This window comes from Tyto alba, unplaced genomic scaffold (assembly GCF_018691265.1).
Source record: "Tyto alba isolate M040663 unplaced genomic scaffold, T.alba_DEE_v4.0 Super-Scaffold_3, whole genome shotgun sequence".
In the NCBI taxonomy this organism is placed as follows: domain Eukaryota; kingdom Metazoa; phylum Chordata; class Aves; order Strigiformes; family Tytonidae; genus Tyto; species Tyto alba.
Window position 1 is genome coordinate 18,244,842 of NW_024881304.1, and position 16,689 is coordinate 18,261,530.

Consider the following 16,689-nt stretch of genomic DNA (forward strand, 5'->3'; position numbering starts at 1 on the left):
AAAAGCTCAAGTTACAGGTACATTTCCTTTACATTCATAGCAATATACACTGATCCAAGGATTAAACTGATCAAAGTCTTCCCCAAAATTACACTGGCCAGATAGTGGGAGGCACTGACCTTCTATACCTTACCTTCTCTTACAGGCTGAGCACAATCCTGAAAAATCCCTGTTCATTATCTTCCTATCAAGTCTGCTATCCCCATTAACTGTCCAACCCACAAACATGGACTTCACTGCCCAATCTCACCTGTAACTCCCCTGGTGTTGCTCTGCTCCTCTTCACAGGCAGGAAGAAGGGGACACAATAGTTGAAGATTCTTTCCATTTCCTGGATGTTGCAAAAAAAAAAAAGGATAAGAAAAGTCACGTCAGTAATCACTGCAGGGAAAGAGAGACACAAATTATACGTTGTTGGAAGAGCACAAAGCATTCTCCAGGGATTTCTATCTCCCAAGGAGCTCATTTCTGGATGCAGTAATTCATTTCAAAAGGAAAAACACGGAGTTCATACAAAGGGGAAAAGGAGGTGGAAAGATGGCAAGAGCTCCCTCAACCTTAGGCCACAAAACAGCTGACCGAAGAGCCAAATACAAAAGCTAGCAGAACCACCAGCATCTGAAGAACACAAGCCTCGTTCTTTTTTCCTAGCCACAGCTGTTTGCTGTTCACAGAGATGAGGCAACACAAATCTTGAGTGCTTTACTCTTATCATGCTGCACAGAAGTAATTTTGTTATGATTGCTTTAGAACATCATACATAGTACTGGCAAGGTCCCCCAGACCGTGCCAGAGCTTGGTTCCACTGGTCTGTATCTTCTTCCATCCAGAAAGCTAATTTAACTGTATTATCTCCTAACAAAGTAGCCAAGGGGAAGAGTAGGGCCTTGCTCAGCATTCGTGTAGGTACAAAACCTACCAAGTCTTTTTACATCTGGACAGGAGGAAGCCACTATTTCTACTGCCCAGCTCCAGCTGGCAGAATTTCTAGGCTTTTTAATATCTGAACACAAGACCTCCCAGCCACGTTAGAGAACTTATTAACTTATTAAATATATATATATATATATATAAAGGTTTAATTAAAATAGTAAGCCAGCCAGGAAAAAATTAAAAACCAAAAAAAAAAACCTCAAACTCTAATACACTCAAAATAAGCAAGGATCTACAATCCCATGAAGATTTAAAATACCTCAATAGTTTGTAACGGACACCTAAAATGACTTGGGTTTGAGTACTTTCAAACACATCCCAGAGAGCCGCACCAGCTTCTGGAGGAACAACCCCATTGCAGGAAGCGACCCACGGTGACAGCCACACCGCCTTCCCCCAGCCCCTGCCCAGGGGCCGCCTCATGCCCCGGGCGCCGAACAGCGCGGAGCTCCCCTCAGCACCCAGCAGCCTGGCCTCGCTGATGGAAGGCGCCTCACAAAATGGCGGCTGGCCGCCCAGCGCCCCTTCCCGCGCCGCCGCGCTAAGCGACCACCGCGCCTGCGCGCCCCTCGCCTCACACCCTCCGCCCAACCCCGGAGCGGCTCCGGCCCGGCTGGCCAATCCGCAGAGAGCCGGGGGGCGGGGCTGCGGTGGTGGCGGGCGGGTCCATGGCGGAGCTGAGTGCGGGGCTGGAGCCGGTGGCCGTGGCGGTGTGGCCGCCCGGGGAGGCCCCGCCGGCTTTTCAGGTACGGGCGGGGGCTGCGGCCACCCCAGGGACCGGGCCGGGAGGAGAGGGGGAAGGAGAAGGGGCCAGCGCGGCCTGGGGCCCCTCGGGGAGCGCGGTGGCCGGCGCCGTCCCCGTCCCCTCAGGGAGCGCGGTGGCCGGCGCCGTCCCCGTCCCCTCAGGGAGCGCGTCCCGGGCACCACAGCCGCTGCCCGTCCCGGGGTAACGCTCAGCAGGCGGCTGTGGGGTCGTAACCCCTCCGCGGCCAACCCTTCGGCGCTGGTTTTTCCCTTCTTCCTTAGCCGTGCGCTTCAGATACGCATACATACTTTTTCCTTCTCAGTGTGCGGTATTTTGTCGATTTTAATCGCGCGGTTAAGATGTCACCTTTTAGGAATAAAGCTGTTGCGCTGCAGGGCGCTCTCGTGGACCATAAACTGAAACTAGATGGGGAGTAAAAATGTGGCAGGCTTGGCAGGTGATTCCCACTGCACAAGCACCTGAAGTGGTTTACAAGAAAAGTTATAATGTAGAAATACAGGACAATACTTTATACTCTTAACTTTCTAAATATTTAACTCTTAACTTTTTCATACTCTCAGGCATAGTCCAGTTTCTGCCATTTTCTGTATTACTTGTAGTAAGTTCTAAACACGTTTCGTGGAAGTACACCTGACTGCCTAGGACTTTGCTTCAGTGATACTAGAGAGTCTTAAGAAAACAGAATGAATAAGCTTCTAGAAAGCCTGAGGAAAAAATAAAAGACCTAAACCAGATAGATACACCCTAAATTGCATGATGTTTTGGTATTTGACAGAAGTAGGAAAAATTGTAGTCAGTGACTGAGAGAAGATGGGAGTAGATAAGGGACTACTTAACTTGCTTTTGAATAAACCCAAATGACTGAAAAGCTGATGTTTATGAAAAATAGAAACTTCCAAATGTACTGGCATGTTTTGCAACACCCAGAAGCTACCAGACATAAGCTACTGTGAAATGTAGTGTTTAGTAATAGCACATACTCCAAGTTTGTAAATAAAGCTTTGCAAGCTGAATGCTGAGAAGAAAGTGAAAATATACACGTAGCTGTCTTTATATTTTGATTTTCAAATTCAGCAAAGTCGCTGGTTTTATTTTGCAACACTCCATGGTTCTATAGTCGTTCACCTGCTGGGGGCATTAGTGCAATTTTGAAAACCTGATTTTCAGTTTGGATTGTGTCAACCGCATCTATTCTCACAGACAGAATTTAGGGTGAAGGAAGCACCGTCTCACCTTCTACCCTGACAATAGAGCTCAGCTTTTTTGCAAATATGTAGAGGTGTGCTAATGCAACGCCATCATCACTTTCTAACAGAATTAGCAGGAGCAGGGTTGAATGTAACATTTTGAAGAGGAAAAATAAAAGGATCTTAATTTTTAACAAAAAAAGGCATTTGAAATTCTGTGCCTTAAAATAGCTATAGACTAACCTTATAAGTAGATTTAGCAAGCATTTTGAAGGGGGGGGAAATTACTTTAAAGATACTTTGCTATTTCTGTAAATAAAATTCGTATCTAATAAACAAGATCAATTAGCTGACATGTTTTACCAGCTATGAAATTTTTTTTTCTGGCTAGTAGACTATTTTGAGAAATTCAGTCACTAACAGACTATAGATTCTTTTTTAGTCTATATGGAATATCTGATTTTCATTCTTAAAAATTATTTAGAAAAGTTAGACTTGTAGGTAGAAGTTTACAGGAAAATGAAGTGTTTGTGACTTTGGTTCAGTCATCAGTCATTGTCAGACACAGACTTCTTAAAAATCCGATAGCCTCAGTGGAAAGAAGCGTTGAGCATGACAAGGATTTGACTCTTGTTGTCTTCACAGTATAGCCCAGACAACGTGGCTGGAGCAGACAGAGACATTGACCCCACTGAAATCATCTTTCCAGGCTGTTCTTGCCTTACCAGCTCCTGTGTGGTTCACGTGTGCTCGTGTCTTCGCCGTGGTGAAAATTACAATGGTTTGTGCCTCAAGCCTACGGAGAAAGAGGAGGAGTATGCCAGGCCTGTTTTTGAATGCAATGCCATGTGCCAGTGTGGTGAATCCTGTCAAAACAGGGTTGTTCAGAGGGGTTTGCAATTCAGACTTGAGGTATTCAAGACTGAGAAGAAAGGGTGGGGTCTTCGCACTCTGGAATTCATAGCTAAAGGAAAATTTGTTTGTGAATACGCAGGTGAAGTTTTAGGCTTCAGTGAGGCACGTAGAAGAATTCAGGCCCAGACGTCAAAGGATTCGAACTATATTATAGCGGTGAGGGAACACCTGCATAGTGGTCAGATACTGGAAACATTTGTTGACCCTACGTACATTGGTAACGTAGGCAGATTCCTGAATCATTCTTGTGAACCAAATTTATTTATGGTGCCAGTTCGAGTTGACTCAATGGTGCCTAAACTGGCACTTTTTGCAGCCACTGATATTTCTGCTGGAGAGGAACTTTCATATGATTATTCTGGAAGATTCCACAATTTACCAAGAACTAACAGAGAACAAAAATCTTTAGAGGAAGACAACAGATTGAGAAAACCTTGCTACTGTGGTTCCCGCGCATGTGCTTCCTTCTTACCTTGGGACAGCTCCCTCTTTTCCACACCAGACACTTGTTCAGGGAGCTCTCCGTAGCTTTTCAGTCCCTAAGTGTACTGAACAAGTATCATTTCCCCTAGTAGTTAAACTGCAGTTAAATAAAACTCTTGATTGTGTATTCCACCAAGGAAGCACGTGTGGTTTTGAATAACAGCTAAAAGACAAGACTGTGAGAAAAACTTCACGGCGACGTTCTAGAGACTTGTTTTCACAGTGGATGAATGAGCACTGGAGCTTCAGGATGTTCCAAAATCAGTTACTAAGCCAGGCCTGGCGGTGGGGTTTTTTTGTGATTTTCTTCTGACAGCTTGCTGTATGTTAAAGCACCTCTCGCAGTTTGTACCTTTCAGAAAAAATGAACTTGTGACGTTGGTACACAGAAAGGAGATGTGATAACAGTGAGAGATGTTACTGAAAAATTAGACGAGAATGAGACCAAGGAATGTTGACATTTGCCAGAAGGGTACTAGGGTGCTTAAATCCCATTAAAATAAAATATTTTTTTCTAAATTACTTGCTATAAATTTGTTTGTTCCACAAAGCATACATAATTACTATTGATGTAAAAAACTTGCCCAGAAAGATTAACTTGAGTTTTCTGTGTGTCCCTGCCCCCTTTTCCATCTCCAGTCACATCTAGCTACATGCCAAAATCTGGGTTTCAGTGTGTAGTTCAGTTTCGTTGCCATCTAGCTTGTGTGTAAGCGGCGCGGTCCTGCAGGCTCAGAGAAGTACAATCATCCCCATCTTTTTAAATCACATCAATCTCAAGGCTCCTTTAGTAAGATTTCTGCCTTTATAGCAAGCAGCACGTCCACGTTACTTTCCAGGACTATTATTACACACTCGGGAAGCAGATTCAGACTGCACTCTAAAGCAGTATGCTGCTGCTATTCTGACTTCTGAAATAGATTAAAGTAGGAATTAGAAAAGTACATCTGAACCACAACAAATTTGTCTTCTTACATTGTTGAGTGGCTGGGAGACACGTGAGTGCTCCTTTCAGCTACCGATTTATTTTCACTACTCCTCCAGAGCCAGACAGTACTAAGCAAGGCCTGTCCTTTCCCAGCAGTGGGAGAAGGCCATGCCTCTTCTTTTAGTCACTTGTGTAGAGGCTTAACCCACATACACTGCTCATGGCTTTACTGAGTGTTTCCTTACACCAGGGCTACACGAGAGAGCTTGCCCGATGTGGTACGTTCTGCAACTGCATGTTACTTCACTTCCTTTCTCGGAAGAGCAAATTAAAGAAGCTTCAAACAGGCTTGTTTTGAATTTCCCTCAACTTCAATATACAAGACAGATAAACTGCAACGCTACCTCTTGCAGTCATGCCCTCGTGTGCCGTCAGTGGCACAAACCCCTGGGCTGTTTGCTCTGTACAGTTTGATCTTTAACTGTTCTCAACCTTTGACATAACCTACACACACGAGGTGGTGCATCTCGGGGGGATCAGCTGTTTGGCAGGCCATTGGAAACTTTTTTTTTTAAATAAAAGACAACTTTGATTTGGACCTTGAAGATGAACCTGATATTGATAAAGTATAAAGGACATTGTCTTGCTATTATTTTGCTGTTTGCTAAACAAAGTCGTACTTTGTGTTTGCCTATGCTTCCTCGGTAAGCTTCAGTGTTAACTTTCCCCCATTTTATATGCATCTTCATGCTTCCATTATGAACAACTGCTGCTGGGACTTAGGTATGGCTGTGGTTTTAATTTAAGATAAAAATTACCACGTGATTTTTCTTAGGGTTAAAGATGAAGCGTCACTTCTGTCAGTACAGATAGCTTCCAAAGGATTTCAGCTGCCTGTCAAAAGCAGTTTACATGCTGCGTGGCCATTAACTTCATTCCTTACCTGATTAAGGGTGCCTGCTTCTACAAAGAGAAGTTCTCCAGATCCCGTAACTTGGAATGCACGCTGCACTAGATACCAGAATACAGCTTGGGTTGCTCCATCTCTTCTCCTATTTAGAGCCTTATCTGGTTTTCTTCCCCCAAAGGGCATTGCGCCAACCACTTGGAGCTTGCAGGGCTGGAGGGCTGTGAGTAGATGATTCAATCTACTTCCTCTTTCCCTCCTGGAAAAAGTTTCAAGACTAGTTTTACACCATCTGTATTCCTCGTTTTCAAGATGACGGCACAGTTTGTTAGCTTCCTGTTATGAATACGTACCTGGCATGATTTTAAATAGTTAAGGAAGTGTAGATGCAGAAAAAAAAACCCACCCCAAAACATAAAAAGCCAAACACCATTAGCAATATCTAGTTCTTGCATCACCAGCCGTAAACCAGAGAACAGAGCTGAGCCTTCTGTCTGTGCAATCCTACACCGCGAGTCCCCGCCAGCTGATGCTGCTTCTAGCAAGAGAATCGAGTATCGATTACCTGGTCAGAACAAACTTCCCCAGCATGGAACAAGAGAGTGTTGTACTGCTGCAAACAGCCAGCCACATTAAAGGCCTTGCAAGAACATGAAATAATATGTTGGCATTGAGTTCTAAACCAGCGTGGCCTTTGGTAACAGCTCTTTCCCCTTTATCACGTGCATTACACTTCACTCTGCCTTAGCACTACAGCTGCCTGGGGGTGCAGAGCAAAATCCTATTAAAAGAAAAAATCCCCAAACAAGGGACTAGAAAACAAATGGATTGTCTTTTTCTACCTGCTTCATTTCTATTTGCTTTTTCCTTCAGGTTCCTTTCAGCTTCAGAGTCCCAGCCACCATTGCCCGGGCCAGCGTGCTCTTCCGCAGCAAATCCAGTCCAACAGCTCAAAAGAGCGAGCTCAGGGTAATCCTCCCTCCTCCTTTCTACTCTCCAAGGGCAATAATGATTATCAGTATTTCAGTATTCAATACTCCCTCAAGCTTAGAGATTTACTTTCCCATTAAAATCTGATCAGGTTAATTCAAGGATGTTTAATGAAACATCATGTAATGAAGCACAGTCACCATTATCCCAACAAAAGCAGCACGAAGGGGGCACATCCCACCCTCTCCTCAGAAGAACAGAAGCATTTTCCTCCCCACGCCACCCCCAGCCCAGCGAGCGCTGACCGACAGATGGGACCTGTGGCATCATGAAGCTGTTTATTTAAACAAAGTCAAAAGCAATTTCCAATATATGGAATTGGGTGATTATTTTTTTTTTCCAGAAAAAAAAAAAAACAAAAACTAGACAAAATCTTTTTATGAAGTATATGCCTTTTTAGGAAGACAAATATAGATTCTTTCCCTTTTACTCTCAATAAAGTAGATGGTTTAAATGCATAGATTTTAATTAAACATTTAATGCTGGTAAGGCAGTCTTTACTAAACAAAATACTTACCACAGTTTTTATCATGCTTCTGTGAGTGCCAGGTCACAGCAGTGTATTCTGGAATCGTTTTTCTCTGCTTGCTGGAATTACCTTTACCCCCGCCCCGGAGGCTGGCATCTGGTGAAGGGCTCCCCACCTGTTCTCTAATACTTTATTTTCAACATGAAACACTGAGCAGAGAAGGAGCTGGCAAATGATGGATTTGTATTAAACCCCAGGTTGGATCAAACCCAACTCCCTTCAGAAAAGACAACGGTGGGGAAGACTGGCATCGATGCAAAAACCGTTGTTAATCCACCACGTTTTTTGCTGCTAGGTCTCAGCGCGGCGGAGGAGCCGGCCGAGGTCCAGCCCGGTCGTAGGCGGAGGCAGCGCGGCCGCTGCGCGTTCGGGCTGCGCTTCCTGAGGCGCCTGGCACGGAAACACAGCCAGACCCCGCCGTGTCCTGGAGGAGTGACAGTGCAAAACACTTTGTGAAGGGCCCGAGACACATTCAGGTGCCATTTCCCTTCCTCCTTGCAAAAATTCCTCTCCTTCTAAGTAGGGTTTTTCTCCTGGAGGTTTTTTGGTTTTGTTTTTTTTTTTTTTTTTTTTCGGTTAAACAGAGAAAACAGTTTCAGAATTTACCATATTAGGCCTTAAAGCTCACAGTTACATCTGCCATCTTTTCACTGGAATGATCTTTTATTCCAGTAAATAATTTGACTTTCTAATGATGCCATTTTTACAATTTGCAAGTCCCCAAAATAAGCTTACACCACGTGCAAGATAAATTCAAAAGGTAACTGCCAGTGTTTTCCCATCAATAAAAGTCTTCAGCATAAATAAATGCTTGAAATTTTATTCAAATATGTACATCATTTCTAATTATCATCACCCTGAGGATTATCATCTCTCAAAAGCAATTCCTAAAGAGGAGCAAGTATCTCACCAGAAAAAGCACATTTCTGGACCCGATCTTCACTGCAACAGGAATGTCATGCAGGGGCTGCAGTGACTGCCCGTGGGGACAGGTCTGTGCCAGTCCTCACCTTCACTCCTTCAATTTGCCTTTAAAGCTGTCTGGAATTTGATGAAGTCTTTGTTTATGGGATTTGAGTGTAGAAATTCAAAATATACATAAATAAAACTATTCAATGAAGAACTTTCCTAAAGGAATAATTAAACAGACTTAACCTTTTGAAACGCAATCGTCACGTTTCTGCTCAGTCCTGTGCTAGTTAACTCCACAAGACTTGCTAAAACCAACAGAATTCAGACAAAAACTTTCATCCGGATAAGAGTCCAGGTGAGGTTCCCCAAAGATAAATCCACGAAGGTTCTTCAAGCAACGTTAAGTGTTGGATTTTATTTTTTTTTTCCCCCTCAGCAGGAAGGCTAAGCACTAGACTTCTCGATTCTGTGTCACCAGCAAGTGCCACTCCACACGTCTCCTCAGCCCTGGGCGAGATTCCGCCCTCCAGCGCGCTCGGTCACTGCAAAGCGTCCGCTGCGCAGCGGAACCCCAGGTTTGAGGCAGAGCTGTCGGGGGTGTTCTGACTACGGGCCGCGCAGCGGTACCTGTAGCAGTAAGACTGCAGAGCAAGGAGGAAAAAAAAAGTGAACTTCAGAGCATACCACAGCTTGTGCTTAGGCAAGAGTTTTAGATGACTAGAGCAAAACATTTGAGATGCTGAGGGAGGGAGGGAGGGAGGGAGGGAGGGAGGGAGGGAGGGAGGGAGGGAGGGAGGGAGGGAGGGAGGGAGGGAGGGAGGGAGGGAGGGAGGGAGGGAGGGAGGGAGGGAGGGAGGGAGGGAGGGAGGGAGGGAGGGAGGGAGGGAGGGAGGGAGGGAGGGAGGGAGGGAGGGAGGGAGGCAGGGAGGGAGGGAGGGAGGGAGGGAGGGAGGGAGGGAGGCAGGGAGGGAGGGAGGGAGGGATGGAGGGAGGGATGGAGGGAGGGATGGATAAACTACTACAGATCAAAAGCACCGTGTTGGAAATAAGGGCAATCCCACTGTACACAGAGACCAGCTGCAGCTGATACCAAAGGTAGTTTGAATGGCAAAGTATCTGATAACAGGAGTGTCAGCTACTAATGTATCCGGCTGTGGGAAAAAGCTAAAATGACCCTTCTGCTTGTCCTCAGAGGAAGAGAGCAGTGCCTTGCTCTGTGTTGGTAGATGAAGGAACCACTGAGGTTTTTGACAGGTGCCGGTACTTGTCCAGCCTGTTACTGAACGAGGTGCAAGAAGAAAGGAGTAACTGCAGGCTATCTCCTTCGCAGTATCCCGTGGCTAGCATTCTAGGGGTAGTTATAATGAAAATATCACCTAAACTGGTGGCTAGAAAAGCATTTACATTTAAAATTAAGCCACTGATAAAATGATTCAATCGCATTTCAAATATTCCTAGTAGACAACTGAATACCGTCCTCCTCCAGAATGGGCTGCAGTCACACAGCCACCTCCCAGAAAACAAAAGGAGGAACCATCGCTGCCCTTTCATTCTTTAAGTGAGCAAGGAGCACAAGATTATTTCACAGGAGTTGTCCTCACACCCAAAACCAGCCATTTGATGCTGCTGATGAGTGTCAGTGGGAAATACCGCTGCACTTTCACTCCCAGTGTTGTCTTGTTCTTGTAGGATTTGATATTTCTGTGATAGACCAATTTAGATCAAAAATATCATCTTAAAAGATTCAGAAAAGGACCGCTGCAAGGTGCTCTGTACATTTTAAGAAAGGCTGTTAACTTATACACAACCAAATTAATCTAAACAGGGTCAGACCGGCTCAGACCTCTTTACAGCAGATTGGAGACACTGGTCTATAACATGTTTTTTGTGTTCCCTGGCTGTACAGATTTGGCCACATCTCAGTGCACGTTAATATACTCACACTCCTTGAAAAAAGAAAAGCCTGTGCAAGCCATGGTGCTACAGATGCTCAATTACCTGGCGTTAGGAGCCGTGGTTTCCAAACTGCAGAATTAACCAGTTTAAGCTCTTTGCTACATGAAGTTAAACTGCCCGGCAGCAGTTCTCCATCGTGGCACAGGAGGAGGACAGTCCCACTGGTGATTTCACTAATAAAGCACCAGGGTAGCAGACGGGGCGTTTATGTAGCAACTCCAGTACAATCCATCCAAGTTCCTCCCAATTTTGCTGTTACTTCCAAAGATCTGGCTCAGGCATCCAGGCTTCCTGGCCTCTGACAAAAACCACCACTTTCATTTAGGCTTGTTCAGCTGCATGTAGTCAGGCTCTGAACCAGATTTCTGGAATAGCTGGGTTATAAAGTAAGCATTTTAACTTGTTTTAGATTTTTTTTTTTTTTTGAGGGTGGCTAGAGGGCGAGCAGAGAGGAGCAGGGAGGAATTGTTCATTTTTCTCCTTTAAACCCAGATCCCTTCAGGAGCACTCAACAGTTGAGTTTGGACAACCAGGAGGGTGGTGACAACTTAAATGGGCTGTGCCACCGAGGGAGCAGGGTGCCCGCAGAGGCAGCAGCATCTCCCCGGAAAGGAGAAGCAAACAGCCCTTCCTCACCCGGCCCCTGGCAGCGCCGAGCCAGCCAGCGGCTGGTGCCACCGTCACAAACACAGGTTTAACCCCAAACCTCGAGGGCGCGCCACTGCATTTAGAAACTGAGCTTTTTTGAAAATAAAAGTAGCTGCTAAGCAGACATGTAGAAAGCTGCAAACATTACCAACTCGGAAGAGGCAGAACAGCAGTAGAATAGATAGATTACTCTGAACAGATTTTTAGGCACCTAATAAAGAGCACTTGTACTAACAGTACTCAGTGGGGGGTTTGGTCTTGATACAGCCTAGTTTTATCACCTACAAAAAAGACTGGGACAGACTAGAATCTTCACAAGCCTTTAAAATGGGTCACATTATTCATCACTGAAGAAGAGTCTATTCCAGTGTTAATTTAATCAAAACTGCTAATTAACATCTGACATTGATTTCACCTAAGAAGGGAAGCAGTGTAGAAAATGGGATCTCACTGTAGAAAATTTAATCTAATTATGAGAATGATTTGCCAGCTGCGGGCTTTGAAAGGGAAAAAGAACAGGACAGCTTTATAGAAAAAGGAGATCCACAATAAGCATTTTGTCCAGCGCCGCGTGAACAGGGTTTAAAACATAATTTGTGTCATGAACAGCTATTGCACTGCGGTGGCATCCAGACTTTTCAGGAAGAATTTCAAGTGTGCTGTCAACTAACCCGAAACATTCCCCTCCCAGCAGTCTTCCTGCAAACACTTGATGCCTTTTCTGGATCGAGAACCTTTCTAAAACGAAAGCCACATCTATACTTTCTACTCTTACAAGTATCACTCAAGCACTATAATGAAAATAGCATTAGAGGCATACATCAATTTTAACTTCTGCATCTAAAAAAAAACCATAGTGGGTAAAGCAGCTTGTTTGTTTTAGGTACAAGCTAACAAAAAAGAAATCCTTAAGAACATTCGCTATTGCTTTTCTTTAAATTACATGAAACCCCGTAACAAGCATCCAGGCTGCCAGGAAACTCTGTCAGAAAATCACTTAATTGTCGAGGTCTGGTACTTTCAGAGGAAATATCAACACAAAAAAAATACCACAGGCCTTTTCCCATTACCTTATGGCACATATAGGATCCACCCTTCTTCACTCTGTCCGTCCCGGCTGAGGGCCCCTTCTGTGGAGGGGAGAACCCGGGTTAGTGCTCACGGGAGAACAATTGCCAGTTACAGGGTTAAAGGTAAAAAGCTGTAAGAATAGGGAGATGGATAAGGAGCAGCCATAAATAATCCAAGTAAACAATTTCCAGCTGTGTCTGTCTGAATCCGAAACCCTGAAATAATTATGTTGTAAAAGACTTGCAGACAGGTGAGAGTAATTGTGCTCCCTCCCCACTGCTGCCCACGTTAAACATTAGAGTTGGTGCCCGCCAGCCAAGAGCACCTTGTGCTTGGTTCCTGTAAAGCACCCGATAACAAGCTGTAAAACACACGGTGGCAATCAGGAGGGAGTAATGACCTTCTGAGAACAGATCCCTTGCTGTTGTTCCAGCCATTTCCTAATGAAACATCGGGAATTTCACACGCCAGCCTGCACCCCTAATGAAACCTGGGATTGTCAGCGGTTCCACTGCACTGAAACACACACATGGAAACCCGGCAGCCTCCAAGAGGAACAGGGAGAATTCCACGACTGGAAACGCCATCACACAGCTGGTGTCTGGTTGCCACGAGGGGCTGCAGTGCCCAGGGCTTGGTGCTTATTCCCTTTCCAGTCCGAAATCCGGCCTGAAACACAAGTTAGGGACTGTGCCGCAAGACATTCCGTATCATCTCCCAGTCACTTTGCACTAAATTTGTTACTAGGTGGGATCACAACAGCTTACGAGCTCTGCAGAAAGCGCTGCACTTCTTTGCAATCCGGTAATTGCATGTAGGCTGGCAGTGCAGGGTATGGGATTTATTTGAAGTGCTGATGAAATTGGCCCTAGAATTAATTTGACGAGGTTATTTCACTCTTCTTTTTCAATTCCAACGGATGGCCTAATAGTTCAAGGAGAAAGCTGGGCTTCTTGATAACCCACTTGTGCTTGCTTTGATGGGTGTTTATTACACAGCCCAGCAATCCTCCCACTCCATTCCTTTTAGCTGTGAAAGTTTCTGCTGTGTTCATCGAACACTTAGAGACTACTGCTATGCTTCATGTTTCCACCGCTGATACCAAATATTTTTACATGCCTTCTCCACTGCATGTGCATTGAGAAACTACTTTTAGGAAGCAGCCACAAGGTGTTATAGAAGTCACAAACAAGATCAAGAAGATAAATCGTGGTTTATTAGTTCACAGGTAAGCCTAGGCTAGAAGTCAGTACTGCCACTAAAAATCCTCTCAAAGTTGTAAGATTTGCATCTCTTCCTGTAGATGTTACGCTGGCATGCAACAAAAACATTTTCTTATCGTGTACAAGTGTCCAATAAAAGAATTATGTACTTAACTCGAGGGACAAGCTGTCGTTTCTTCACTGGTTGCGAAAGTCTATAAATCAAGTCTGTATTGCTAGGCAAAACCTTATCAGAAGAATTTGAGGAATACACAGGAAGAAAAAAAGAGCTATGATCTTCTCCAAGTCCCAGCATTTACTGCTAAGACCTTTATCAATAAGTACAGGTTACAGGAAAGTCATCAGCCCATTTTTTAGCAGCTAAGAGAAAAGAATTCATTGCCATCGAGTACGTAAATGATACAAAACAGTACCATTAAAAAAAAAAAAAAAAACAAAACAAAACATAATAGGTTAAAACCAGACAACTACTGAAAAAGGAATTCTGCCAATTATTTTGTCTCCTCCTCTCCAGCAGCCAGCCGTTTTTGTCCTGGAAGTATCTGAAGGGCTCTGTGCTTTCTGCAAAGCCTTAAGAACACCACATTGACCAGTATAAATGCAGTCACCAAAGAGAAACTTCACTTGTGTAGAACATCCCGAAACCAGGAATAATTGTGCTTGAAGAAGGAGGTTCCCCAAGGGGGATTTCACAGGCAACGCCACCTCTGCAGCTTTGCTCCCTGACCAGTTTGGTTACACTGGTCACCACACTGTCCCAGCCTGTGTCAGGGGGTGTGGTTGCCTCCCACCCAGCTCCTGCATTATCCGAGGTGAAGCTGCGGAAGAACCAACACGAGCATTTGTAACACCAAACAGGACTGACAGGGGCTGGAAGGAAACCCTGAAATTTGACGCTAGTGCCACAGAAACTACCGACTGCATCCACTGAGCTTGACTGCTCTGAGAGTCTTCACACCGCAAGTTTACCAGAGTGAAACTTCAGCAGTGTCACATGTATTGCAAAATTTTGTTAGGCCAAAAAAAAAAAAAAAAAATTAAAAATTGGCCTACTACTGCACTTAATACCCTACAAATACTCAAGGAAAACCACCCCCAGAGGCAGCGCCTGCTCCTTTCTGAGCCCCAGTGCTCCGCCATGGGACAGGTTTACTCCGTTTCCAAGGTCTCTGGACACCGTCTTCACAAAACATGCATGTAAAGGCACTGAGCCCCACTTCAAAATAAACCACTAAAGCACAATCAACTCAGCCTGGTAATCTCATTTCAAGCTAAACCAGAATAGAGCCAGCCAGAATAAAACTGTCCTAAAAAAAGCTACGTGAGAACAAGACAAAAACTGAGAACAATGGAGCTGTTGATCAGGATTTCCTATTAAAAATTGTAAAGCAAATCCAGAGCAGCAATCTTCGCTATTAGCTCCAAAGTAACTTTCATCAACTAAGAGGAGCATGCTAATTTAGGGTTACAGGGTTTATTGTCCAGCCATAAGCCTGGTGTATGTTGCAGCAATTATACAGAGATAACACACACTGAAGAAGCACATGAACCAAAGAAAATGGTAATTGCATAAGCTCTTCTTATTAATTACAAACATATTCTGCCAGGCAAAAAGCATCAAAGGTTATTTGGTAACAAAAACTCAAATTGAAGCCCTGCTTCTGAAGCAGGATTACAGCCCCGAAATGCTTTACCACCCACAAAAATCTGATGTAGCGTGCTCCAATAATTATCTTCTTGATAGATAATTCTTAAAATCACTGAAGGTAAAGAGGTTGCCATAAAACAACGGGCAAAGTTCTCTGAAAAGCAGCACATTACTAGACATGAGCCAGAGAAACCAACCCAGCCCCTTTGACAGCTGTCTGTGGGCTCCATCTAATTCTCTTGCTGTCGCTATTTCCCTGTCTTGCTCTGCAGTTTAGCAAAAGAAAAGCTAAAAGGAAGTCGGGACAACCCGATTTCACCACAGTTGTGTCCAACTACTTACATATGTACAACATCAACTGCACAAGCACCTGTGTGCAAGAGCCCAACTAGCCGGATCCCCTTCTCAGCTTGTGACCGCGCTCAAACGACGGGAGGTTAAAAAAGGACCCCGGAGCCTCCGAAGGTGGGGCACAGTGAATGCAGTTCTCCTTCCTGGCGTTAAAAAGGCAGCTTACCAAACCTCTCAGTCTCATTTCAAGGCTCTGGCGGAGGTAAAACTGGAAGCACAAAGCAGGCAGCGACGATGCTTTTATTTCACAGGTAGCGCGGGTTCTCTGAAGGCGCCACACGTCACCGGGGTCCCCCGAGCCACGTGGGCTGACCTGAAAGCAGCCTAAACTAAGCGCAGAGGACATCCTTTACTCCAGACTGATGAGCATCCCCAGCCCCGTTTATGCTCGTTTGTACTTCTGGACCCCAGGCCTGCCCGCGGAGAACGTGGCGCTGGAATCGTTGCGTTGCCTTTCTCCAACCGTTTGCTTCCACATCCCGTGTGCCCCCCCCCGCTTCGTGCCAGGGGCCGAGGAGTGCGCAGCCCCACGCAGGATCTGTCAGCATCCCAGCAGCCGAGGGCTGTACTTCGATTCTTTTACCTCCTTTACCCTTTGCTACAGCTCCCGATAAATTCACAGCTCAGCCACTGTGGTAAAGCTCAGGGCAACCAGCTGGCCTCCCCCTGTACTGCCCAACATCTTCTTTTTATCTTGCTTTTTCTCCCCCAGCCTTGCTGAAAAAACCTCAAACATATCACAAGCAGGAAGAACCCACCTCGACTCTATTTCCTTCGCACATGAAGTTGAACAATTTTGTCTGGGTAGGTAGGAGGGTGCTGCAGCTCCTCGGTCTACCTGCAGCAGGAACCACCTCTGTCACCCAAAACAAGGCCCCGTTCCCAGCTCCAAACCGAGAGAAAGAAGCCAAGTGGCTGCAGACAATCTGCAATAAGAGATTTCAATTTCTTCAAAGGTGTTAAGAGTTAGATGTCCCTTACCAGCGACCCGCTGCCTCTGACGCTGCACACGCGAGTTCCACACACGCCCTCTGACCCGAGTCCCCTTCTCCGGCTGGTCTTTCTCCTACCTGCATCCCTTGCTTAAAAAACTTGCTCTTGTTTTATGAAGAACTTCAGCAGTCCTTACAGCTGCAGATATAGAAATGTAAACTCATTCCTGCCTGACTGCTGGCTACGTAGAGAGTACAGGAAAAAAAACAAAAAAAAACCAAAAAAAAACCAAAGCCCCAAAAATGTCAC

The 16,689-nt window shown here is 45.1% G+C and overlaps 2 protein-coding genes across 6 annotated transcripts in view; one reads left to right on the forward strand and one right to left on the reverse strand.

Moving 5' to 3' along the window:
* Positions 1-1,586: 1,586 nt before the first annotated feature.
* LOC104362779 (histone-lysine N-methyltransferase SETMAR) lies at positions 1,587-4,806 on the forward strand. The gene is made up of 2 exons (XM_042799837.1): positions 1,587-1,679; positions 3,532-4,806. The coding sequence occupies exons 1-2, from the start codon at positions 1,602-1,604 to the stop codon at positions 4,327-4,329; spliced, it is 876 nt and encodes a 291-aa protein (XP_042655771.1). The 5' UTR covers positions 1,587-1,601; the 3' UTR covers positions 4,330-4,806.
* Positions 4,807-8,185: 3,379 nt separating this feature from the next.
* The window catches only part of SUMF1 (sulfatase modifying factor 1), a 43,340-nt gene continuing 34,836 nt past the window's right edge, over positions 8,186-16,689 (reverse strand). For 2 of the 5 annotated variants that reach the window (XM_042799650.1, XM_042799652.1), the window contains 3 exons: positions 16,206-16,373; positions 12,225-12,284; positions 8,186-9,191 (listed from right to left, as the gene is read on the reverse strand). In XM_042799650.1, coding sequence (XP_042655584.1) covers positions 9,090-9,191; positions 12,225-12,284; positions 16,206-16,373 — 330 coding nt within the window. In that variant the 3' untranslated portion in view covers positions 8,186-9,089. Of the gene's footprint in view, positions 9,192-12,224; positions 12,285-16,205; positions 16,374-16,689 lie in introns of those variants that run through there. The other 3 variants (XM_042799651.1, XM_042799653.1, XR_004407179.2) reach the window with 2 other exon arrangements.

Bases quoted from the DNA above. Each gene is read 5' to 3' on its own strand.
- LOC104362779 (XM_042799837.1), top strand. From the start codon at position 1,602: ATGGCGGAGCTGAGTGCGGGGCTGGAGCCGGTGGCCGTGGCGGTGTGG. The intron at 1,680-3,531 runs GTACGGGCGGGG...TTGTCTTCACAG, and splicing joins AGGCCCCGCCGGCTTTTCAG to TATAGCCCAGACAACGTGGC.